Consider the following 26,280-nt stretch of genomic DNA (forward strand, 5'->3'; position numbering starts at 1 on the left):
TTTGTTTTGTATTTATCTTCAGTCTTTGATTCTGCTTGCACATCACGTCAGTTTTCCAACTTTCTGATCACTCTCGCCTTTTATGCAGTGATAACTTCACAAGTCAGGATCCTCTGCCTTGGATGCTGTGTGTGTGCTCCAGACAGACTCGAACTTTTCTTCACATCCCGCTTACACAGGACTAGATTTATAGTACAATAAAACAAATCTGCTTTTTATGTGGATGTCTTTAATATGAAACATTAGCTGTAAGATGGATTTCGTCTGCTATCAGTTTGCAGCTGAACAGGATTAAGTTAGCATGCAATCTGTTCGTGATGACAGAGTTGGGATAATCGCAAAACTGTTGCTGTTTATATACACAAAAGTTTCAATTACACAAAATTTCACATTAGTGGCGTACATTCCAGTCCAGACAGAACCTCATCAAAGAAAAAAATCAGATATTTCTCTTTAAATTGTGACATATTTGCTGCAAGACTGCAATTTAACAGTAAATCACATATACTCTTATCAGTATTGCTTTTATGTAGGAATATAAGCAGAATACAACCAGCTGAGTCAAATCTCTTATTGAAAAGAGATGCAGACGAGTTGCAGTCATCAGCACAGCCTGCCTCCGATTGACTGCAACGTGTTTGCGTTTGTTTGCCGACAGGTCGCTTCCCACCAGGCAACCTGTGCCATCAAACTGTTGCCTGCCATCAAAATCATTTTACCGTGAAGGTCATGTTCTCGTGCAGCTCTGGACTGCTTCCACTTCTGCTGCTATTTCTAGATCACTGCCTGGAAGTCCCGTTCTGTCCCTTGCAGTTGTGCCTTTGCATTATATGCTGGATCTCCTCCAATGTGTCACAATGGCAACTCTTCAACTTAACTTTCCTTCAGCTGGCCCAGTGTGTTGCCTTCTGGCTTGGATATCATGAACTTTTGGGTGACCCCAGCTGTCATCAACAGAAATTACTCTTAACATGAAAGTCGGGTAACAAGATCAGTTAGCAGTACAGATTAAAGAACCTCAGTAAATAATGTGCAACATTTAACTGAAGAGGCTTCTAAAAATCTGCGATAGTATTGTTTAAGTTTATGCTGCATTCAGTAAGAGACAAGTTTTAAGAGAAACATCAGCAGCAGTCTGATTTCTTACTCTGTGCCCCAGGAAAGGTTTCCAAACCCCCATTTCAGTCTTTTATATCTTTTCCCAAAATGTCAGCTCACACAGTACCTAAATATAGCCCGTCTACTTCAAAGACAAGAACAATTCAATCCAGCGGCTTTAAAAATGTGTCGCTCTCTCGAGCTTCCACTTTTACTGAAATTAACACTGTGAGTTTCTTTATTGTCATTTCTTTAAATTCTGATTTCCACTTTGAATTTAGACGGCTATAAATGATTTAACATTGTTATCTAAACTACACGTGTGCATACTCTGGTTTCACGGTAATGTTTAAAGGCAGACTGTGAGCGTAGCTCGCCGTTAAAACACTAACAAGCTCGTTAACCTAAGCTGGGTCTTTTGATTGGGAACTTCCTCCATCTGAAGCTTTTGTCCTGCTGCGTGTCAGCTGGGATTACACCGACTAATCCACCCCACACCCCCACCGCTGTCTCCCTCTCTCTCTGTATTAAGTGGTGACTCACCACTTACTGATATTGCTTTGCTCTCTGTGCAAACGATCTGTGAGCAAGTGCCATCGCATGTCTTCCCACCTAACTGAGTGCACTCATCATGTATATTGTAGGGGCTTCCTGGTTACATAAAGCCTGGCAAAGGACTTGTTGTGACTAGAATATTATAACCCTTCAACTCTTATAATGGGGTGGAGGAAAAGCAGTCCTAATCCATTTCACTGTGTGTTTCTGTTTGTTATTGTGAAAGAGTCGGGACACTGTGTCAATGTAAATAAAAACTGAAAAGATCATTGCAGTTGGTGTAACTTTATTTTTGTAACAAATTGCTTAATGTTGCTAGCTAGCTTTTAGTTACTATTATATCATCAATGTCTCAATAGTTTAGAAAACAAACACAACTGTTGACTTCCAGGACAGACTTTTCTGATTGAAGTTCAGCATTGTCTCATTTCCTGACAAGCTCAAATCTTGTTTCCCAGCTGCCTTGTGAGGACCAGATAATCCTGCTGAAAGGCTGCTGCATGGAGATCATGTCACTGCGTGCTGCTGTGCGCTACGATCCCGACAGCGAGACTCTTACTCTAAACGGCGAGATGGCTGTGAAACGCGAGCAGCTGAAGAACGGCGGGCTGGGCGTGGTGTCGGACGCCATCTTTGATCTGGGCAAGAGTCTAGCACAATTTAATCTGGATGACTCGGAGGTGGCGCTGATGCAGGCGGTGCTGCTCATGAGCTCAGGTGAAAAACGAATATTGTTACCATCGTCTAAAATCTGTTTAAGAGAAAAGATGTGATGTTTGTCATTCGACACTGGTTTTGTTAGATTTCAGGTTGTATTCCCACCACAATCTTTACACTGAAAATATATTCATATATGAACCAACAAGTGAGGATTTTTTTTATCTTTTGTGGTCTTATGAAAGAACACAATTTCTTTTTCCCTGAAACATGTTTCAAAACAAAACAACAATGATTTTTTTTTCACATTAATGCGACACTATGTTGGAAACTAAGTCACTGTTGCTACATCACACAATGAAATTGCTCCACTCACGAGTACAAATCAGCCAATAATAGCAGGATTGATTTGTCTTCTCTTTTTTAATTTTATGGTTTGGTAGGTTTAAAAAAACATTAATAACATTACTTGATGTTAAATCTCAGGTGTGGTGGTTCTGACCGTCTACGAAGTCAACCTCAGGATTATAGTTGCTGTATGCTTCTGCCACTTTGCAACCCCACTCCACCTGGCTCTTTTGTATTGCTTGTACAGTTTTAGTGTAAATTATTTAGTGCTTCAAATGTTCCACATTTTATCGTTTTTTACAGATTAATTTAGCAAATTATTAAAAACAAAAAGCTAAAATATGTACATAAGTATTCACAGCCTTTGTTCAGTACTTCGTTTAAGCACATTTTGGGGCATTTTCTTTTGCAGAGTGTCTCTAACTCCATCAGATTAAATGGGGAGTATCACTGATCACTGCACAGCTATTTTCAGATCCCTCCACAGATCTTCAGTCAGCTTCAAGTCTGTACTCTGATTGGGCCACTCAAGGACATTCACATAGTAGTCCCAAAGCCCCCCTTTGTTATCTAAGCTATGTGCTCAGAGTCATTGTCCTGTTGAAAGTCTGAGGTTCAGAGACTCTGGAGCAGGTTATCATCGAGGATGTCTCTGTACATTGCTGCATTTATCTTTTTCTGCCTGCTGCCAAAAACATCCCAACAGCATGATGCTTCCACCACCATGCTTCACTGTGGGGATGCTATTGGTGATGAGCGGCGCCGGGTTTCCTCGAACACAATGCTTGGCGTTCAGGCCAAACAGTTCAATCTTTGTTTCATTAGACGAGAGCATTTTCTCGTTGTCTTGGAGGTGTCTTTTGTCAACCTCCAGGCGGGCTGTCATGTGCCTTTCACTGAGGAGTGGCTTCCATCTGGCCACTCTACCAAACAGGCCTTATCGATGGAGTGCTGCAGAAATGGTTGGCCTTCTGAAAGGTCCTCCTCTCTCCACAGAGCAATCCTGGAGCTCTGTGGTCACGCTGAACGACCATTGGGTTCTTGGTCATCTCTAAGGCCCTTCTACCCTGATCGCTCAGATTGGCCGAATGGCCAGCTCTAGGGAGAGTCCTGGTGGTTCCAAACTTTTTCTATTTATGGATGACGAGGCCACTTTGCTCATTGGGACTTTCAATGCTTCTGAAATTTTTCTGTACCCTTCCCTAAATCTGTGCCTCAATACGATCTTGTCTCAGATAATTCCTTGGACTTCATGGCTTGGTTTGTGATCTTTTCAGATCATGTTTAATCAACTGACTTTACCACAGGTGGACTCCAATCAAGTTGTAGAAACATCTAACAGACGATCAGGGAAAACAGGGTGTACATAACATGGCAAAATGTGGAACAAGTAACAGAAATACTTACTTTCTGCATGCACTGTAAATAATAGAGTTGACTGCCTGTTGTTTTCTGTGGTGGGTCTTGCTGCTGCTTCTCCTTTAGTCTCTCTATATAATTACATAGAAGGGCAGAGTGCCCTCCTGACAGAAATCACATTTTCAATTGTTTTCAGTCGTTAAACGGGAGATAGCTGGAAAGAATAGCAGACTTCTGTTCTTCCACTCTGTAAGGAGCTTTCTGACAACATTCTTTTGTGTCCCAGAACGATGGCAATTAGGCAACTTTGCAGTTTCCAGTGCGTTCATGGTCAGTCCTTACACTGGTGCAGGTGGAGCTTGCTCATTGCCATTTAAAGATATTTGTAAGGAAGTTATTTGCTTCCCATTTTTCAATCATTTGTAGTGGAAAAACCCCCACCATGGGACTGGCCCTGTAGTTTTAGTTCTGCTCTAATGCTAAAAGTCTACCATGGTACCTACAGTTTGACGGACTTTAACCACAGACATAAAGCTGATCACACCGGCTTTATTTGCACACTGATGGAAAAGGGAAAAACACATTAACTAAATTCCCACACTCCCTAAACAACCTGAATGGGAATAATCTTGTGTAATCTGCTTTTAATCCTATCACCACACAGCCCTAATTCCTAGACAGTCACTGTCTCTGAAGCTGGGCCACAAAGCCCCACTTGAGGTGGATTTCTTCAAAGTGTGAAGTAAAAGACACCCAGATGCAACCTTAACAGTGTTGGGGAGTAACGGAATACATGTACCGCCGTTACGTATTTAAAATACAAAATATGAGTAACTGTATTCCGTTACGGTTACCGTTTAAAAAGGTGGTATTCAGAATACAGTTACTTTGTTGAAATAAATGGATTACACTGCGGTACTTTCCTGTTTCATATTGTCGCGGGTCAGGACTGTTTGGGTTTTGTTTGACAGCTACGTTCTTTCGTTCCAGGCGGCAGCGTTACGGTTGCCATGGTTACAGGGCGACGCTCTCTCTCTCTCTGCGACTGTGTGTTTCCTGGGTGAGAGAGCGCCTTTTCGTTGTTGTTGTTGTGCTAAGCTAACAGGCAGAATGCTACAAGCATAGCTCTAAAGAATGTAGCATCATGGCCAGTGTAGTCCGTGCTGCAGGGAGAATGGACTGCCATACACGTTATGGGTCTGTGAGCGCGAGGAGGGAGAAAAAGGGGAGTGGAAAGGTACGAGTTGTCATCGAGGAAAAACGGGAGCTGGAAGCATGTAAATATAATAATAACCACTGCAGCCAAGAAGAGTGCCTGACGAGCCCAGTTGTAAGTAAGCTATTAAGACTCGACTGTACACCGTGTTCGTGTTTTCCTCCGAAAACAATAAGTTCCGTTGGAGCAGTCTTTCAACGCCTCTCTCTGTCTCTCGCAAGCAGAGTTGACCCACACAACAAAGTAAAGCTATTTTTCGGCTACGAGCCGACACGGACCCCGCCGTATTAGTCAGAGGTCCCTTTACTACAGTTCGGAGTCGCGGACCTTCAGTAATAGTAATAAATCACACAGCAATAGTACATTCACGTTGTTGTAAAAAGCACGATAATATATTAAGTAATCCAAAGTATTCAGAATACGTTACTGTCATTGAGTAACGTAACGGAATACGTTACAGAATACATTTTGGGGCATGTATTCTGTATTCTGTAATAGAATACATTTTAAAAGTAACCTTCCCAACACTGAACCTTAACATTGATTATATTAGATGCTTATTCACAAAACCATCTGCTATAAAATAAAATGCAATAATAGTTTCTCATAAATCTCTAATTCTCTGTTTCATAGTTGAAATGATGTAACTAGTGTGCAGTGATACACTCAGAATAATATCTGAACAACACTACAAGGGAGGGACAGACAGTATCGGCATGATTGATAGTTGGAAAGCAAAGCACTGTGCATCACTGCAGATCAGAAGAGCAGATCCTGCAGGTCATTCAAGGTCCTGGAATCTCTCCAAGACCTAGGATGACCTAAGGCAGCTTATTTATGGACATGCTGCTGCTGGAATTCTGTCAGGGTGTGTTTGCTTCTGAGTACATTTGAGATATTTTTAGGGGTAAAGATACTGAACACAGCAGCTTTTTTCCAAATTGTGAATATTGGGCTTTTTTCCCTTGTAGCTGATGGGTGCTAATTCTCTGGTTGCAAACACGCAGTTCCAGTGTTTGAACTGCCACACTTTTGCCACTTTCAGTTAGGTTTGTCGACTATCAAAATCGTTGACAACTACTTTAATAGTTGAGGCGTCGTTTGAAGCTTTGCAAGATCCTGAAAGACACAGGAATAAGTAGTAGGATTTAAGAGTTTTATAACAGACTGAAACAGAAGATGGCAGGAATGCGTGTCCGGAATTGTAGCTGTGCTATAATAGGGGCCGCATCCTTCGGAGGCCGATTACGTCACAGTGGTGTGGCGAAGGATGTCCAAATTCAAAGACTCCTCCAAATGTGGCCGACAAATGTGTCCTCCTTATCCCCAGAATGGAAAGATTGGTTGGGTGTATTCTTCGTGGCCCAACCTATCCCAGAATTCATAGCGCAGCCCAGCTAATTCCAGCTGGCAACAATGGTAGCAGCTATTTATTTTAATAATACTCTGATTACTCTTTCTGGGTCACAAAATAAACTTTTAAGATATTTTCAGGTGAGAATGTAGCTGTGTAAACTTCAAATATCTGCTCTGTTTATCGAGACATCATATACTTGCAAAAGTGTTCCAACGTTTTCGGAAACGTTTGTTACCCTCAGCTCTATAGGTTCAAGGTTCAAGGTTCTTTATTTGTCACATGCATAGTTATACAAGTATAACACACAGTGAAATGTAGCCTGACACGCTCCTCGACATGTGCAAAAATATATAGCTGACCGGGGTCACTAGAGCCGAGAACAGCAAACTCCCTGCACATCATTTCAGACTTAAAAATTTTATTATTTGGCGTTTTTCAGTGTTTTATTTTTTCCTGAGTAAATCGGTTTGGCTGTGATTAAAGTTATAGTTTTTACACAGCTGAATAAACGTCAAGCAGACAAATGATTAAACAGAATTTGGTAGAGAATTTACTCCAGTCTGCTGTTATATTTTAGATAGCAAGGAGCAGACGGCTGAGTTTATTAAACTCCACCGAGACAATCTGCAAATTTCATTAAAAGTTCAATAAACTATCATCTTGTCTTTATTTTTAGTTAGCACATACCTTAAACACTTAAAGCTGTAAGCTAATGATAGTTATATAAGAGCAGATGCTGCTGGTGCAATAAGCTGTACGTTTTACCTCCAATGGATGCATGATTAGTTGACTAATCACAAAAATAATCTGTGACTAGTTGACTATCAAAATAATCCTTTATACTACTTTCAATAAACCAACAGCTTCATTTATAGAAGTTATATATAAATACGATGTTCTGTTCAGAGTCTCTGTTTCCAGTACACACTGTCACATCACTTATTCTGCCCTCTCCAAGAAAAATGTATGCAGCATTTCAATTTGCAATCTTTCTCCTGTTTTAAAAGGAACCAGGCAGCGGAGGGCACATTTCCCATGTAATTGTTCCTTTGTTCTTTATTGCCTGCAGACCGTTCAGGGCTGACCAGCGTGGAGAAGATTGAGCAGTGCCAAGAGGCTTTCCTTCTGGCGTTCGAGCACTATATAAACTACCGCAAGCACAACATTCCCCATTTTTGGCCCAAGCTGCTGATGAAGGTGACAGACCTGCGCATGATCGGGGCTTGCCACGCCAGCCGTTTCCTTCACATGAAGGTCGAGTGTCCCAATGAACTGTTTCCCCCGCTCTTCCTGGAGGTGTTCGAGGACCAGGAAGTGTAACTGTACATCACCCTCAGAAAGAACACTTTTGTGGTGGCTTTGAGAGGAAGTTTGGCTGAAGGACAAGCGAGGACGAAAAACTGGATTTTTTTTTTCTCTTCATGGAGAACACACTCTGTAAATTTCTTTTGTTGCCCCTTTGTGTGTGTTTTTTTGTTTTGTTTTGTTTTTTTGATTTGTCAAGCAACTACAACATCCACCACCAGCAAGCACACATCAATATTATCAGAGGAATGCAATCAGTCTCACTAGGCACACACACAAAGTACAAGCAGTGTAAATACTTACATAGCTATTCACACATTCATACACCATAAAAAGTGTATTTATATGCAAACAATTGCATTGCCTCTTTTTGCACCCCCATGGATACACAGCTGTACTGCTCCTGACTAATGCAAACTGAGGGGCTTGGTTATGTTTCTACTAGCTGCACAGCCACCTATCACCTCAGATAAGTGCTTTTTTTGTTTTGTTTTGTTTTAATCTCTGGGACCTGATCATTAGCTTCTCTTTCAATCCCTACACCTCCCTCGCATCTCCTTAACTGCAAAGTCATCCTCTGTCCGCAGCCTAGCCCTCAACCTGCCAAGGCCCCGTGAGTCTTTGTTGACCTACCTCCCTCACGTACTGACCTCTCTCTCTCTCGTGTATACACAGGCACATGGTGTACATGCACAAAAGACACCCCTACAATATTACCTCAAACAATATTACCTTTCTGATTAGAAAACACAGACTCGTGTAATATTTAGTCAAACCATATGCAAGCTACAGTGAGAAAACTTTGTATGAAGCCCTTATTTATATACAGATATGTCTTATAACTGCAGACACGAGATGGTATCGCTCTGTTTCCTGAGCAGAGACTAAACCCAGTCTAAAAAAACACTAAAAACTTTGTTTTCAGTTGAAATCTTCATTGAATTTTCCTTCAAGTGTGGACACTGCCTGGGACACTGAACCCATAGGTATTAATTACTGTAGTGCATCAGAGGTTACAAGATGTCATGAACATCACGGTGCTTTCTGTGATCACTAAGCGTTTTGCTTTAGTGGATTTGATATCCATCTTTGTGCAGTAAATTCTCCTTGTTTACTGACATGGTTTGATATTCTTGGAAACAGGTTTACTTTCTTTCTTGCTGTGACTTAAATATAAAGTTTGATTCCATTCTTATGCTGTATTTGAAGCTAACGCTAGCGACTGCTTAGCTTAGCATAGCTATGTTAAGCTATGCTAAGCTATGCTAGCATAGCATCGTCACTGCCAGGCGATGAAGGCTGTCCCAATTCGAGGGCTGCTCCAAATGCGGCCCACAAATGCGTCCTCCTTTTCCCCAGATTTGAAGGATTTGTCGGGTGTATCCTTTGTTGCCCAGCCTATCCCAGGATTCATAGCACGGCGGTGGCTGTGGATGATTTTTTTTTTTATGTTTAGCTTAGTTGTTGTTGTTTGTTGGAATGTTTAAAGCCAGATGTTTTATTATTTCCTGTTTTGTGCTAAGTTAGTGTTTTTATTGGCTGTAGTTTATTTTTTAAAGGACAGATTTGGAAATTGTGTTATTTTTACCAAAGTAAGAAAGCAAAGAAAGAAATCCTGTTTCCCAGAATATCAGTCACTATTACTTTATTGCTTCTTCAGGAGTTATAGGATGTTGTTTTTATCATTTCCATGTCAACAGTAGCAGCAAGGAGTTATAAGGAGATTTATTCTAAAACGTATTTTTCATTCATGATCTACCAAAATAAAAAATAAAAATAATACTTTTTTTTCTTGTTCATTGGATTCAGTGGATTTGGATCATCTTTACCTCCATTATACCCGAACTGGCAATTAGCTGCTGAAAGGCTAATGGCCAGCTCCAGCCCCGTTCCTCAGAAAGCACTGATTTAGTCATGGCATCTTGAGCATCCAGGAAGAGAAAAGCTGATTGCGACGTTGTTTTTATACTAAATATAGCATACACAGGACGTCTGCTTATATTTATACACAGCTGGAATACCTCTCCAACACATACCTCCTGTTGTCTTTACCTCACATACTCATATGCATATTAAACACCCATTTAGTTATTATCACATGTATTACCTCAGTTGTTTTGTGATCAGCACTTCCTCCTCCTGAGTTGTGCACACTTCCTGTGTCTTTGGGTCAGTGTTTGAGTATCCCATTGGATCCCCCTGCTCTATGGTCCGCGCCCTCAGCTTTCCACTGATTTGTGTTAGGTTCAGCACTAGCACATGGTGGTGGTTGTGGAAACCTCTTCAGGCTTCTCCCCATCGCCTGTATCCATTTCAAGTCCCGCCTGAAACTGGCAGATTCTACCTCACCTCTCATTTAAAAGGAGCTCCCCCTCTACCTGCAGCGCATACACATAAACATGCACAGAGATATAAAAATACAGATATATGTACTCACCGTGCACAAAGGACTTGCAAGCATGGACCCACTGAGTGTCTTTTACATGGGCCAGAGATCAACAGCTGAAATTCAGTCCCCCCCCCCCCCCCCCCTTTTTTTTTTTTCAGACTTTATCACAAAAAAATTGGGATCAAGAGTCATTTTTAATTTTTATTTAAGAACCTAAAGTGACAACACTGCAGACATGAATCTGTGAATCTGGATCTGTGTGCCAATTGAACTTGGAGGAAGCTGTCAGGACACAGTGACAGCTGGAAACTGGCACCACAGTTGATTTTTAGCCCTGTTGGATCAGCCCAAGAGACTCTTCTGGGTGGTGACTGGAAGGTAAATAAACAGCAACTGAGTCAGCAGAATCCGCCTGAGGATATGACTTTTCGTCCTGGCCGAAGCGAGGGAAACGGCGAGTGTGTGTGTGACCGTTGCAGTGTGACGCAGTTCAGGCCACCAGCAAACATACGCAGACACGGACCGGGCGATGCGTCCCTGAATTCTTCCCTCGCCATTGAAGCACAAACGGAAAACACTGGCCCAGAAATTCAAATCATGAATTTAACATTGCTGAGACCATCTCCACCAACCATATCCCGCACTGCCATCCTCTACAAATGATTATCAGGTTTTTTTTCTGTTGCACTAAAACCATGCCTGTATTCTTCAGCAGCCCTGAACTCCTTTCCTCTATGACCTCTCCTAAATCTTTCCCTTTCCTGCTAGTCTGTAGCATTCCCAATATCCTCCCTGATGATCTTATATAACCAACAAGGACTGACGCGACGCTGCCACTCTCAGTGTTACCAATCTATGTTGCAGGGTATTTAAATAGAACGTGCTTATACAGGGATACAGTTGCGCACACACACACACACACACACACACGGCAATAGGATGATTGAGCTGTCCAAGGTCAGAGCGGCCGTCTCCAGACCTGCTGTGTTTGTACTGCACTCACTATCACTGTGAATGAAAGCCACGCTGCAACCGGGCTAAGGCTCAGACAGGGTACTGCTGGCTTTCTAATTCACACATGTACATGTGCCTCACAGAGGTGGTACAAATATACACAATATAGGAGCAAATATTTATACACAAACACAACACAGTTATTGTATGTGCCATTCGAGCTATCAGTGGGTGAGTTTATGCTGCCAGTTCCAATCAGATCGTGAATCTGACCGCTCATATAGCACAAGAATCAATGTCTGTACAGTTGTTTTTAATACGTTGGACTTGGGGTTAGACTTTGGACCTGATGTGCGTTTTCTTATATTCTGTCACTGTGTTTAAACAGAGAAGTTTCAAATAATGAGTTGAGTGTATGTACAAGTAATCCTGCGAGTCAGAAGTCGCTCATCCCAGAGAAACAGCAAGTTGTTTATCGGGAGGGAAGGAGAGCGTAGAATCGCTTGTTTCAGGCAGTGGATGAACTAAAGTGTTACACCGAGCAAAGGACGTTTTTTGAACCAGCTAAAGTAATAAAGAAACAGAGCTTTAAATAAGCATAACAGGGTAATGTAATTGACATATGATTTGCAGTAAATACATTCAAAGGTTACCATATTAGTTGGCCATCGGTAACATCTGCTAAGCACCAACGTTCAGCTTCAAAGTGATGCACTTCCTGTGTGGATGCATACATATAATTTTTATAGATGCCTTGTGGAGATCATCAACTCATGGCTGACTTGCTTTTTGCAAACCTCTTGGTGAATCCCCCCCCAAGTCTGAGACTGAGGTCAACTTCGTGATTTAGATTGGAGCTGGCAGCATGGCCTCTCTGTCTCTCTCTTTCTCTCACCCTCTCTCTCCTTCTCAGCCAAATGATCACTGGGGAAATCCTCTTCCTGTCCTTTAAAAAGAGAAAAAAAACACAGCACACCAGCACCACAGAGCACACTGCCTTCAGCCGTGATCAGCTGCACCAGCATAGTGGAGAGACAGCAACCATCCTTCCCACCTTCCACAGTCATCATCACATAGCAGACATGTCCAGGTAGCTCTTTAAGTCTGATCTCAGCAGTTGGGTTTTTAAACTCTAATGAGAAGTAGCTGCACAGGACCGTACCTTAGCCATGCATGTTTTTTGCGTGACATCTCTGTTACTAATAGCATGGAGTGCTTCAGTGACAAGACAAAGAAACCAAAAAATCATTTTACATTAAGAAATCAGAATAAAAGAACTGATTTGTTCTGTCTGCTTGGACATGGCTCAAGTAGTTGGTGCACTTATGCAGGCGAGGCAGAATGGAAAATTCCTTCACCTGTGTGAGCCATAGAGTCAAAAACACGTGTTCTTGTGGCAGTGTAGCATTGTTGGACATAATTGAGGCCACTCAGAGGTAGGCTACCTCCGTCCGCTTCATGTCCCGACATCCCAATCAAGCTGTAGAATAACAGTCTACATGTTTTCCACACCATCACTACAGTTTGCTTTCTCTGTCTGCCTCTGAGATCAAAGGAAGGGTTATATTACGTTTACAATAAACTCAAATGTGAACTTGATGCTAAGCTCTGCAGCTGCAGCCTGGCACAAAGCTAACAAATACTACTGTTTTTATTACTTACCCAGGGAAAACATCCGTAAGCTCTCATCCTTGCATCCACCTTTCCACATCCTTCCAACTCCAACCCCCCCGGGTGTTTCCTCCATATGCCTCTCCTTCCTTTCCCACACCCTCTCCCAGAAACCTGCTACGGCTCATGCTAGCACTCTCTGGTGGAGAAAGACGACAATCCCTGCAGGAATATGTCCACACGTGGAATGTAAAATACTGAAATTGTATAATTAAAGACACGATGTGAAGTCCCACACTCATGTTGCTTTCGATGTTGCTTTTGTTGTGCACCAAGTGTTCGTCGTTCTGCTTTTTCTTGGGCTGTTGAGCTTTGGAGGTGGACATGAGCCACGTCCTGTGACAGACTGCTACTGATGAGTCGTTTTAAGAAAAAACTAGTATGTTTATGAAAGAACCGTGTGATGACTGAAAACGTTTGAGTGATTTAAAGGAAGGGATGAAGTGAATGTTTTGGGTATAGAGGAACTTTTTAATTTTTGTTTTTTTTAATGATACTTTTGTCTTTATTTGCATCTGATTTTTCTTGGTAAGTGAATGTCTATCTGTGTTGATGCTTTACTGTGAGAATATGGCTGTATATGCACTTTCAGACCATCATTGGTGCAGTGGTAGCTAGTGCTCAGACATCACCCATGGGTCAGGGTTCAGCTCATCTTCAGTTTAGCCAACTGAAAAAGAAGCCATATTAATAAATACGATTGAAACTTCTTGGAACAGGCGATTGCATTTGGCACCATAGTTGGCTGTATCTAGCAGCTGTACTGCTTGCACTGTAATTCACATTGCTGTATAAGAATGAATGAATTGCATTATTCAAAAATATACGTTTAGTGTGACAAGCTAGTCAGTGTTTTGGATTCATACTTTTTTTTTTAAGGTTTTAAATCGTACGTTTTTCTTACTTCTAACCTTTTTTTATTTTGTCACTACTGCAACCTCTCATACGCTAAAACGTAATATACCACTGTCCCAGTCACACAGGCTTAGAGACCAGTTAGTGACTGCCTGGCAATCACAAGTTGTTCGGGAAAAATGTATTTTCTCTGAACAGTTGCTGAAGTTTGCTGGCAGTTGCTGTGAAGTCAGTTCCTAAACGCTCAGTTAGGCTTGCCTACACTAGTCTGTGATCCTGTGGTAATCACCGGCAGCAGGTGAAAAATCTCTTCCCAACCAGTTGGAGAGTGGTAGCAGAAAGTTGCTTACTGTCACCAGGTGAAACTGGTCATCTAAGGGTTTACGACGCTGCAGCGAAAACCTCCTCGGGATTACTTTGGTGGATGCTAGCACTCTGTAACCACTTGCTAACTATTTGCTAAGCTGTAGTGAAACTGTGAAGAGTGTCACACAAACCTTTTTAGCGCAGTCCCTTCTTTGCAAATAATTTCACCCGGTGACAGCCCGCAACGTCCTGCAATTCTTAAATTAATTTTAATACATAAATGATAAACTAATCCTTGCTCTGACAAACTCTCTTGAATATTATTCTAAGTAAAACCACTAATTAGCTAGCTAGCTGATGATGTTGTAATCTTGCTGTTCTGAGGTTTACTCATGATAATACTTTTATTTGCTGGTCATACTTGAGTTATCAGCAATTTGGTGTTGGGCTAATTTGATAGATGTAGGTGATTAAAAAATACTATAGTCAATTTGAGCTAATGTCAATTTTACAACTAATGTTGGGCCCAAAGATTAGCTTACTAGCTTAGAGCTAACTTCACTCTGTCTACTGCCCATTTGGTGTTGACACCATATTTTAATAGTTTTGCTAAAAGCTGATACAATGAAAGATTTTCTTTGACAAGGTACATAAATAATTGGTGTGGAAAAAGTCATTGAATTCCTTGCTGGGCCTTGCTCTTGACTCAGAAGGTAATCAGTACAGTTAATACTTTGGCCACAAATACCAATAACAAATACACAGAGATGTATGGTTTCAGGTGTACTATTTTATTCAATTCTATATATATTTACATTTTTGGGGATTATTTATATTTGTATATAAACATCTTTTCTTTCACACCCCTCATTAATAATTTACGTACAGTCCCTTATAACACCTCTGAAATGTGAATAACCAGGTTACCGTCTCAGTGAAAATATTTCTGAACTTGTTTAAAAGATAAAGTGTTGCCAAATCCATCGTCCAGTTGGAACTGAAAGTGAATGAACCTGATTTGTGCTCTCCACAGTTGCTTTAGCTGTATCATTTGTTAAGCTAGAGTCAATAAAAATAAGAAAAAAACATTCGCATCCTGATGTCAGCATCTATCAAACCTCCAGCTAAGGTTAATCGTGCAATCTATACATCTGCCATATGTAAAAGTGTCAATGTTGTAACGATAATATAGCTTTTGATGGAGAACAAAGCTCACTATACAAAAAAGAAGTGTAAAGAAACACATGACGATAAATCACAAAACAGAGACCAAAAAAAGAAGAAGAAAGATATATATACAACTGTTCATACCTCATTGTACTGCTGTGTGCCAGAGGAAGGGACTGGGAGCGATCATTTTGATCATGGAAAAATAAGGAACAGGAGCAAGGAAGAGACACTTGAAAGGTTTTTTTTCTTTCGCTCGCTCTCTTTTGGCCTCTTCACATGCCAGAAATAATAAGCTGAACTGGATAAAAAAGTAGCAGTGTATATGGTTAATGTGATAAAATGCTTACAGTTTCTATTCAGGTTATAAGATATGTCACTGTGACAGTGTTGTTTTTCAGGAAAAAAAAAAGCAGACTTATTTTGTTGTGTCTGGTGAAATATGAAGCCAAACTTTGAGGTATTAGTCATCAGCTGGCATCATGGCACACAGAGAGGGAGGACTTCATCACTACAGGAGGGGTATACCAAGTCGAAGTCAAATAAAATTATTAATGCAAGTGTGAATTAGAGTCCAGTAGTCTTAGGAATTGCAAAAAAGTGCAAAAATGCAATTAAACATTTGCATTTAGTGTATATAATACAGGCCAGCAAGTTGTGCCTTGAATAAGAACAGTTTAGGACCCAGCGTCCCAAACTGCTATTCCCATGATTAGACTTGTCTCCTTTTTTATTTCTTTGCTGGTCCCTGCAGGAGAATCCATCCCGGCTCTAATTATTCTATCCGAGACACATCATGGGACGATGATGTGTTTGTTGGCAGAGCACAGTGTTGAATTTAACGCTGAGTGAGATACAAGCCGGAGCTCCCCAGACGACAGTTTGATATTGTATTCAGTCTTGCTGGTCGTGGGTTTGTGACGGGCATGTTTGCTGTTTGTTTTGCTTTTCTGTGACATCATTTATGGCACAATCAGACAATGACATCTCAGTGGCTCGCAGCTGTTTGTGTTTGTGGCTCTGTGGCATTCGTTTACAGCGTTATAAAATGATTTGAGAACAGTCTGCCTACTTTGTCTCTGTCCAAGTGATCAGGAGTTATATCGTCTCGGTTTCAGATGCACGCATGAGCATAAGTTAATAGACAAATAAACACTAAACTAGCTAAATATATAAGTACAGTGTTCGATATGCTGCAAAAGTCTTAAAGCATCCCTCATTTTTTTTTATAGTTTGCTTCCAAAAAGGGGGCAGCAACTGTAATTTCTTTAATTAGAATAGCTGACAATACTGTTTTTAACTATATGCAGAATTTGTTTTAATGTCACATTAAGTCCAACTGAACCTAAAAGATGTCATTATGTGTGCTGCAGTAAAAAGAAAGAGCAAACTCATTTGCCTCAGAATACACTTCAATACACACACAAACAATGTGACCTGGTCATTTACAATGATGCTGCTTAAGCTTCTTAATCTGCTTATTTTCATCTTTTAGGATGAAGAGAACGCCAAAACACACTTTATTGTACTATGTATAACAGTAAAGATCATACTCAGACATGTTTCCACATGTGTAAGTATTCAGATCATTTGCAGAGGCATTCCAAACTGTGGTCAGGTTAAATCACTCATACAGTGTTACGCTTTTTGGATTTTCCTTCTTGTGTTTTTTTTCCTCTCCTGCATGTGGTTTACAAAGGCCTAGTGTCCTTGCCACAAAAAATACTGCAGCACAATCTTTTCTTCCAGTCCCAATGTGTACATTACTATGTGACACAGCAACTCGACGCCCATGTAGTGATTTGCTTGACCAGCTCTCAGCAAACACACCTCTATTACTCCCACACTAAACACAGATACACCCCATGGGGCTGTGTGCTGAGTCCAGTGCTCTACGCAATATTTATCTACGACTTCACACCATCTGCTCCCCAAACTCCAAAATCAAGTTTCCAGATGATCACCCACAATTTTAATGAGGATGGAAAGGGCCTGCAGGCTGGAAGTGGACCATCCGACTGATGGTCAGCAGTGTAGATACAATGATCCTCAGCACCTCTGCTCTAGGTTTTAGCGCTTTGGGTGCCTTGAAAAGCGCTATATAAATCCAATCCATTATTATTATTATTATTAGGTCCATGGTTAGGAAACCACATCTCCCACTTGCACCTGCCAGCTGGTCAGGTTTGCACGACAGAGGCTCTTCTTCCTCAGAAAACTGAAATAGGCCAAACTTCCACATCTGGAATCCATCTGTGCCATCAGGATAAGGAAGGCTGCAGACAGGATCAATAGTTTGAGTCACCGCCATCTGGCAAACTGTTCATGACAATAAAAACAAGAATCAACAGACTCAGACACGTTTTACCCTATAGGGTCGGCTTCCATCACCCCAGTTTCAGCCACACTACACAACTGACTGTAAACACAGAAATCCTCAGAATACACTTCAAAACACACACAAACAATATGACCTGGTCATTTACAATGATGCTGCGTAAGCTTCTTAATCTGCTTATTGTCATCTTTTAGGATGAAGAGAAAGCCAAACCGAATGTTATTGTACTATGTATAACAGTAAAGATCATTAATTCATTCACTCGAGCAAAGACTCCCTTACAGTCAGCCGTTGTGTTTCCACTCAGACGGTAACCTGGTTATTCACTCAACCCTAAAATGTCTTGGCTGTAAGCAAAGCAGACCAAATGCTGCATTTTATGCTGCAAGAACAAACACAAGTCTTCAAAGCACTCCTAGCATCTGAGTAACTGAAGACCCAGTGATTTTTTAAATCTCTTTATGTTTACTGTCCTCACAGTGGCAGCTGACGTGGTTAACATTACCATCTGCTTGCCCCTCTCCTGTGTTCACGCTTACTCTTTTCAAAAACAGGCTGTGCTTTCTTACATATCTTCCATTTTTGCTGTCAGACAGCAGAAGACACATGATGTGGTGACCCAAATGCTGCACATTCAGACTCAGTTCTGTAACCTGTAAACCAGCCGACACTTTGAAGCCATTTTTCAAGCTTCTTTTAAAACCCTGATGTCATAACATAGTCTGACCATTGATGTAATATGAAGATAACAGCCATGCTTTCAGCTCTATTGTTTATTGTGACTGAAGCTTATTTTATTTTACTGGTCAGCAGCTCTTTAGGGCTGTGCCTTATATACACAGAACCTTTGCTTTGATCGTGCCAGCTGACCGATTAAAAGGAGACGTTTCCAGAGGCGCAGCAAAGAGACGGGAGCTGAAATGCAGCAGTAGTAAATGAAGAAAAATATGTCTTTTGAACGTTAAAGCATGTAAAGCCCATACACTCCAAGCTTTAAGGTTAGTGTGAAAAATAGGGGGGGTGATATAACCTAACTCTGTAAAATTGGCCACTTGGCAAAATCGAGTAGGAAAGCCAACGAGAGCATCCTGTGAACACATGATAAACAGGCTTTTCTACTCGGTTTAAGTACTCCATTATTTCTACTACACTACCAACATCCACCGACCTTCCATTGGTAGCCAACTCCCTCTACCACCTGAGCCACACCCACCCCAAATAATATGGAGATCGTCGTTACCCTCAAGTTACACCCTGTGGATATAAAGCTTCATGGCAGAACAATCAAGATTTCATAGGAAAGACAACCACCTAGGCTTTTCTAGTGGAGCAGCAAGACAGAAGCAGCTCTGAATAAAAGGCACATGACAGCACATTCAGTGTTTGCCAGACTTATCAGAGCCTCCTCAGAGCATCACATACAAACATCAGTCTATTTAGACCGTTGCCTGATCATCCGTCACCACTGTGAACACGCTCAGCTCTCGGCATAATCCCGTTTCAGCTTTGAACCCATCTGTCACTCCTACCATACACTCACTAAAGACTCCTGACTTCCTCTTGATCACTGCTCACTATTGCTTCACAATAGCAAATAAATAAAACACACGATGATTAAACTCCACTGGCTAGAAGAAAACAACCAAATTAGGCACATGTATAAAAATAGCAATAGCACATATAAAAAGTGTCCAAGGTGTTTACACATTCCCTGAAAGATCCCTGGTTTGATCCCGGGAGGGTGTTCTGTTGGGAAGGTTGGAGTTATCTGCTGTGGTGACTCTTTGGGAGTAAGGCAGCCTAGACGTAGCTACTTCCTCCCCAAAGTGTTCCTCCTGTGGCTGCACGTTACCCCCATTCTTGAAGATCAGATCCATAAAGTTGCAAACCTGTTGTACTGAAAAATGAAGGCAACACAAAAAAGGAGAACAACAAACAAACTGCAGTTCTTCAAATGTCTGCTTGAGGCCAGCGCTAAAAGCGAGCCAAACTCCATAAACCTTCATTAAAACGCCCAACTTCAGTGAGGAAATGAACATGTTTACAGCTTGGTACGAAAACGGTTAGGGTTACGATTTCTTTCTCTAAATCAGTGGTTCCCAAACTTTTTTGGCTAGGTCCCCTTTGTTTTACAAGAAAATCTTTGCCTCCCTCTCTGTGCAAAATGGTTTTAAAAACATAAACAACTGTGGGATACTGTTCGTCCGTGATTGGAACAAACTGTGGCAGGATCAGCCTGATATTATTTGCATCCTACTGTAATGCCAAAATTCCATTATAAGAAGTGTTTGTGAACTAAAAGTCAAGAATGTGGGATACTGTTTGTCTGTGATTTGGACAGCCCAGCGTGTGCTCCCGAGGGGAGGGGAAACAAATTCTGTTAGGGACGGGGATAGCTATCTTGGGGCCGCCAATATCATCATATTTTCTAGTCTCAACTCTAGGAAGTTGGCTGGAAGCATATTTGGTGATGCTTCATCTCCTGCTTTGTGTCTGTGTGGGAGCCCCGTCAAAAACCTGTCCATTATGCTAGCAGTGTCCACGCATCCTGTTTTGTTTTTTTTATTCTTACCACACCCCTCCGCAAAGACTCTGCGTCCAACCTTTGGGAACCACTGCAAGTCATCCATTGGGATGGGAATTGAGTGATGCTGATTCCATTATCAATATCACTTATTGATTCGATTTCTTATCAGTACTCATGGTACACAGGTTCTCACTGGCTCTGCTTTGAGATTTAACACCATCACTAAGCAACATGTCAAAGAGATTCATGCAAATTTCCGTTCCCCCACACAAACTGAAATCAGCTGATTGTGGCGCGAGTGCAAATGGAATCGACAAGTAGCTCAACTCCAAGAACCGGTTCTTTACAGGACATCAGTTTCAATTCCCATCCCTAGATATCCATCTGAATTTTGTTGACAATTGTTTCTATGGCAAATATCTCTTGTTTTAAACTAAGTTAAAAAAAAAATGTAACACCATGCAGTGTAGTGAAGAAGAAAACGTATTTAATAGTAGCCGTAATATAATAATGTAGCATTTCATGCCTGAGCTTATCGTAAAGTTTAACTTTAACTTTAAGTTTAACAGTATTTTTCCTGAAGTTTCATAGGTAAGTAAGTAATAAGACTTTTTCTATTCACATACACAAACTCGCTCTTGCATTGTGGCCACGTACAGCTCACTTTGATCTTAAGTGGGTCGAACCAGTTAAAATCCTCTTTCTGTCAGTAGATTAAAAAGAAGGAAAGAAAGAAAGAAAGTGCAATTACAACATCAAGTCTCAATTTTTCTGGACGATAAAGAAATGCTCGTGTGGTAAATGAAAAAAAAATCTGTTCTGTTGGCTCATGACTGTCCTGTAACTATAAAACAGAAAGCTTCTGTTGATTCACAGATGTTTTTATTTTGGTGTGGTCACACAGCAGCGAAAAAACACAAACATTTGTGTAATTCAATGGATTTCTGTTGCTTTGGTGTAATATGAATGGCTGTGGGTCTGTACCTCTAAGACAAGTTGTAAAATCTAAGTACTGTTAAAATTTTATGTCCTCTTTAACATTTTTGCCAGGCTGATTCTGGCCCCCGGGCCTTATGTTTAGCACCCCAGACCACAGTACGTGCTGTAATTTTTGTCATTATCCTGGAATTCGAGGTCATCTGTTCTGTCGTCTCAGCTCTCCAGAGTACAGTCAGCTGACACAACTTATGCTTAAGGCTGGTTTCGGGGTTGGACAACGTTTCAGCTGTTTCACCACCACACATGACCTTCATCAGATGCAGTGAGTCAAACCACATTAAATGCAGTTCTCAAATGAGCGAATCCAAAAATATTAATCACGTTTTTTTATGTTGGTTTTATTGTGTGGATGCTGATTAGCATCCACACTATTGAGTTCCTCTTTCTCTTTATTCTTCATCTTTTATTGCTCCGTTTCTTTGCCGCTTAACTACTCTCTCAGTTTTCAGCCGATTTTCACCGTTCAAACTTTAAACTGTTCTGCTATTTCTGCTTTCGACTGCTATATCTTTTGGTACTTATTACTATTATACTAAAATATTACAGTTTTTTCCTTTTTTTTTGTCCCATTGAAATGAATGGAGAACTTCCACAATTCTGCTAAAGCTTGCTTGTTTTTGAACATTCACTACTTCCTCATACTTTCACGTAGAATCTCCATTCAAACTTTAAAATGTTCTCAAATTGTTTGGCTATTCATCTGCTTTTTCATATCTGTTACCATTTTAATCTTATCCCTCTTTAAGTCTTCAGGTGGATCATTGTGATTTTTCAGAAAATACATGCGTTGTTATGGTTGCTATGCAATTAACTTAGAGTGCCCACTCAATGTTTCTGAATTTTCCCTTTATTTCTGAACAACTTCTTGCTACTCGCTCAATTTTCACTCAACCTCCACAATTTATACATCAAAACGTAGGTATTTCTGCTGGCTTTTAGAAAATGTCATTGTCATTGTTGTGGGAGTTACAGAATTTTTGCAAATCTCCTCAGAGCAATACAGAGTCTGAAAACTCTCCATAGACAGTCAATGGAGAGTTTGTTCAAAATCACCGCTTGATTTCTCTAATGAGAGGCATTTTCAAATTGTCATAATTCCTTAACGAAGCAAAGTTAAGACATGAGGCTTGTCCCGATATATCTTCAGACACTCCTGACACTCACAATTTGAGGGTAGGAAATTCGTCCCTCGCTCAGATTTCTTCAGATTTCAAACTCTGGAAATGAGGCACTTTTTTCTCTCGTCATATCTTTTTGATGGATTTCAACAGAGTCCTGAAAATTTCCATGACTGTTCACCAAAGCCTGCTGTCTCTTACGGTGAAAGAATGATATCGATGCTCCAAATAGATTTAGAGTTAGAAAGCGTTGTTTGAGGGCAAGTCAAGGCAGTTTTTGCTTCGCCTCTACTCAGTCAGTGTATTACAAGTAAAATATCTTTAATAATTTATATTTTAATTATGAATTATGAAGACCTGAAGATTCCCCCATCTCCTCTGAACAAAACGGTGTCAGAATGACCGTTCTAGCCTGTACGGTTAGGGAATTATGGCCATTTGTTCGAGGGAAATCCTGAATGTCAGAAATACACTGAAGAAAACTCATACCTCTCTCTGTGGTCGTGTCCAAATTCATGGGCTGCATCCTCCTAAGGCCGCATTTGTAGGCCGATTACGTCACAGCGACGCACCGAAGGCTGTCCAAATTCGTAGACTCCTCCGAATGCAGCCGACAAATGCGTCCTCCTTTTCCCCGAATTTGAAGGATGGGTCGGGTGTGTCCTTCGTGGCCCACCATATCCCAGAATTCATAGCCCAGCCAATTTCAGTTTCCAACAATGGCGTCCACTACTAAGTTTTAAAATTATTCTTATTAATCTTTCTGGGTCACAAAATAAACTTTTAACATATTTTCAGGCGAGAAAGTAGCTGTGTAAACTTCAAATATCTGCTCGGTTTATCAAGATATCGCATATTTGCAAAAGTGCTTCAGCGTTTTCGGAGACGTCTGTTACCCACCAGCTCGATAGCTAGTCGGGAGCTCAAGGGTCACTGAAGCCGTCGAGAACGGCACAACTCCCGGCACATCATTTTCAGATCTCCGCGGGCTACTCAGGTTAAACGTAATATACAAGTGACTGAGACAACCTAAAAATGTTATTGTTTGGCTTTTTTCAATGTTTTATTTGTTCGTGAGTAAATCGGTTTGGCTGAGATTAAAGTTATTAGATTAGATTAAATAAAACTTTATTAATCCTCCAGGTGGGTTCCTCTTTGGTTTTTACACAGCTGACTAAACGTCAAACAGAAAACTGATTAAACAGAAGTGTGAGACGGTCGACAGTTTACTCCACTGTCCTGTTATTTTAGATAGCAAGGAGCAGACGGCCGAGTTTATTAAACTCCACCAAGACAGCGGTGACGCTAATCAGAAGGCTAGACTGTCCAATTCCACAGCCGTTTACTTCCAGCCTACCCGACCTTCTGAGGACCCAGCCCACGTAGACCGCGAAGGCCGGGTCCTCAGGAGGATGCAGCCCATGAATTTGGACATGACTGTGTCTGTGTGTGTAAGGGCTGATTACAGCAGGTGCAGCTAATTTAACTGACCTAGATATACCAAGCCCAGACTCTTAACAGCCCCTGTTCACTTTACGCTCTGTGTATATGTGTGTCAATCAATTCTCCTATGTTAAAGTATTACTCCTCAATCATAGTATTTTTGCTCAATCAAAGTACTTCTACTACATCTTAGTTCTTCCTTTCAATCATAGCATTTCTGCTAAATCATAGTACTTGTGTCAAATCATAGTGTTTGTTGCAAATCATAGTATTCGAACCTACTACTAAGGCATAGTATTTCTGCCAAATCATGGTATTTGTGCAGAAACAGTATTGCTGCATGAACATAGCTTTACTGCAATTTCATAGTATTTGAGCAAAATTATAGGATATGTGCAAAAACATAGTATGTCTGCAAATCATAGTATTTTTGAAGAAACATAGTATTTCTGGTAAATCATAGTACTTGTGCTGAAACGCAGTATTATTGCCAAATCATAGTATTTGTGCAAAAACATAGTGTTTGTGCCAAAGCAAAGCATTTACCCAAATAATAGTGTTTCTGCTATGTTATATTATTACTGCTCTTAGTATTTCTGCCAAATCATGGTATTTCTTCCAAAGCATAGTATAACTGCAAAATAAGTTTTTAAGCCAAATCATAGTATTTCTGCTAAATCCTAGTAATTCTGCTCAATGATAGAATTTCTGCTGTGCTGTAGTGTAGTATTTTAATACTATAACCTAGATTATAGTATTTCTGCTAAGTCAAAGTATTTCATGTAAATCATAGTATTTCTACCAAGTCCCAGTGTTTCTGCTAAATCATAAATCATAAATAATGTTTTAGCACAAATTGTATGATTTGGCTCAAATACTATGATTTGGCAGAATTTTCCATGTTTCAGCACAAATGCTATGATTTGGCAGAAAAAAAATATTATTTAGTACAAATACTAAGTTTTAGCAGAAATACTATGATTTGGTACAAATACTGTGATTCACCAGAAATATTGTGATTTGGCAGAAAGACTATGTTTTAGTATAAATACTATGTTCAAACAAAATTCTGTTATTTCTAATGTGTGCTATGACTGTTGACCATTGAAATAAATGGAACACATTATCAATGTGGTTACTGATTTTGCTCACTGGGTTGAGCTGTGTTTTAGCTCAGTGAGATGAGCAGCCATTCTCAGACCAGGAGGCCAGGGTTCAAATCCCGCTTATGGCAACATTTTCTTCAGTTAACACTTCAACTGTTTAAACTCTTTTCCACACAAATTTCAGCTTTTTCACCTCTTTTTAGCACAATTTTCATCCTCTTCTGCTCTTTTCAGCACAATTTTCAGGTTCCTTATCTCTTTTTTGCTGAACATTCAGCATTTTCACCTCTTTTCAGCGCAATTTAGCTTCTTCTGCACAGTGCACAATTTTTTCCTCTCATCATATCTTTGTTTGGGAGCAGAACTGGTTTGGTGCAGTGGGATGCGCAGCTGCTGTGATTGCATATAATCTGCTTTCATGACACTCTTCAGTGTAGTCTTTCAAATAAAGCAGAGTTCAGCTTCTACACCTGTTTTCAACAGATAGCTCTCCTTCTTCTGCTGTTTTCAGATTCCACTACACGGCATTCACACTGCATTTTGGCAGAAAATGCAACTTTTTCTAGTTCTTCTAGTTGCTCCGTTTTTTGCCGCTTAACTACTTCCGCAATTTTTGTCTGATTTTAACCGTTCAAATTTTAAACTCTTCAGCTATTTTTGCTAACGACTGCTATGACTTTTGGTATTTTTTAATATTATAATTTTCAAAATATTAAGCTTTTTTACTTTAATTTGTCCCACTGAAATGAATGGGAAACGTCTGCAATTCTGCTAAAACTTGCCCGTTTTTGAAACTTAACTACTTCCTCATGCTTTCACAAAATCACCGCTGGATTTCTGTAATGAGAGGCATTTTCGAATCGTCACATCTCCTTAACGAAGCGAAGTTAAGACATGAGGCTTGTGCCAATATATCTTCAGACACTCCTGACGCTCACAATTCAAGAATTATTTTATCAGTCACATTATGAGTCACATTTGTTTGAGGGTAGGAAATTCGTCCCTCGCTCAGACTTCTTCAGCTTTCAAACTCTGGAATTGAGGCACGTATTTCTCTCGTCGTATCTTTTTGATAGATTTCCACAGAGACCTGAAAATTTCCATGACTGTTCACCAAAGCCTGCTGTCTCTCACGGTGAAAGAATGATATCGATGCTCCAAATAGATTTAGAGTTAGAAAGCGTTGTTTGAGGGCAAGTCAAGGCAGTTTTTGCGTCGCCTCGACTCAGTTATGGTGCATTACAAGTCAAATATCTTCAATAATTCATATTTTAATGATAAATTGTCAACACTTGAAGATTCCCCCATCTCCTCTGAACAAAACGGTGTAAGAATGACCGTTCTAGCCCCTACGGTTGGGAAATTGCGGCCATTTGTTTGAGGGGAGTCGTCACTATGAGAAATACACTGCAAAAATCCTGTGTCTCTCTGTGCTGCGTGTGTGTAAAAACAGGTGCACCTGTTTTGGTGGGAAAAAAGTACACAGCCTCTCTGATTGGTGGATTCAAATTG

The 26,280-nt window shown here is 40.6% G+C and overlaps 1 protein-coding gene across 7 annotated transcripts in view; it reads left to right on the plus strand.

Annotated features, from left to right (window-relative positions):
* The window catches only part of LOC309704702 (thyroid hormone receptor alpha), a 114,619-nt gene extending 98,342 nt beyond the window's left edge, over window positions 1-16,277 (plus strand). For all 7 annotated transcript variants that reach the window (XM_082530088.1, XM_082530089.1, XM_082530085.1 and 4 more), the window contains 2 exons: window positions 2,112-2,370; window positions 7,660-16,277. In XM_082530088.1, coding sequence (XP_082386214.1) covers window positions 2,112-2,370; window positions 7,660-7,910 — 510 coding nt within the window. In that variant the 3' untranslated portion in view covers window positions 7,911-16,277. The remainder of the gene's footprint in view (window positions 1-2,111; window positions 2,371-7,659) is intronic.
* Window positions 16,278-26,280: the final 10,003 nt, after the last annotated feature.

The sequence above is a fragment of the Aulonocara stuartgranti genome, assembly GCF_965226115.1.
Source record: "Aulonocara stuartgranti genome assembly, chromosome: 4".
In the NCBI taxonomy this organism is placed as follows: Eukaryota; Metazoa; Chordata; class Actinopteri; order Cichliformes; family Cichlidae; genus Aulonocara; species Aulonocara stuartgranti.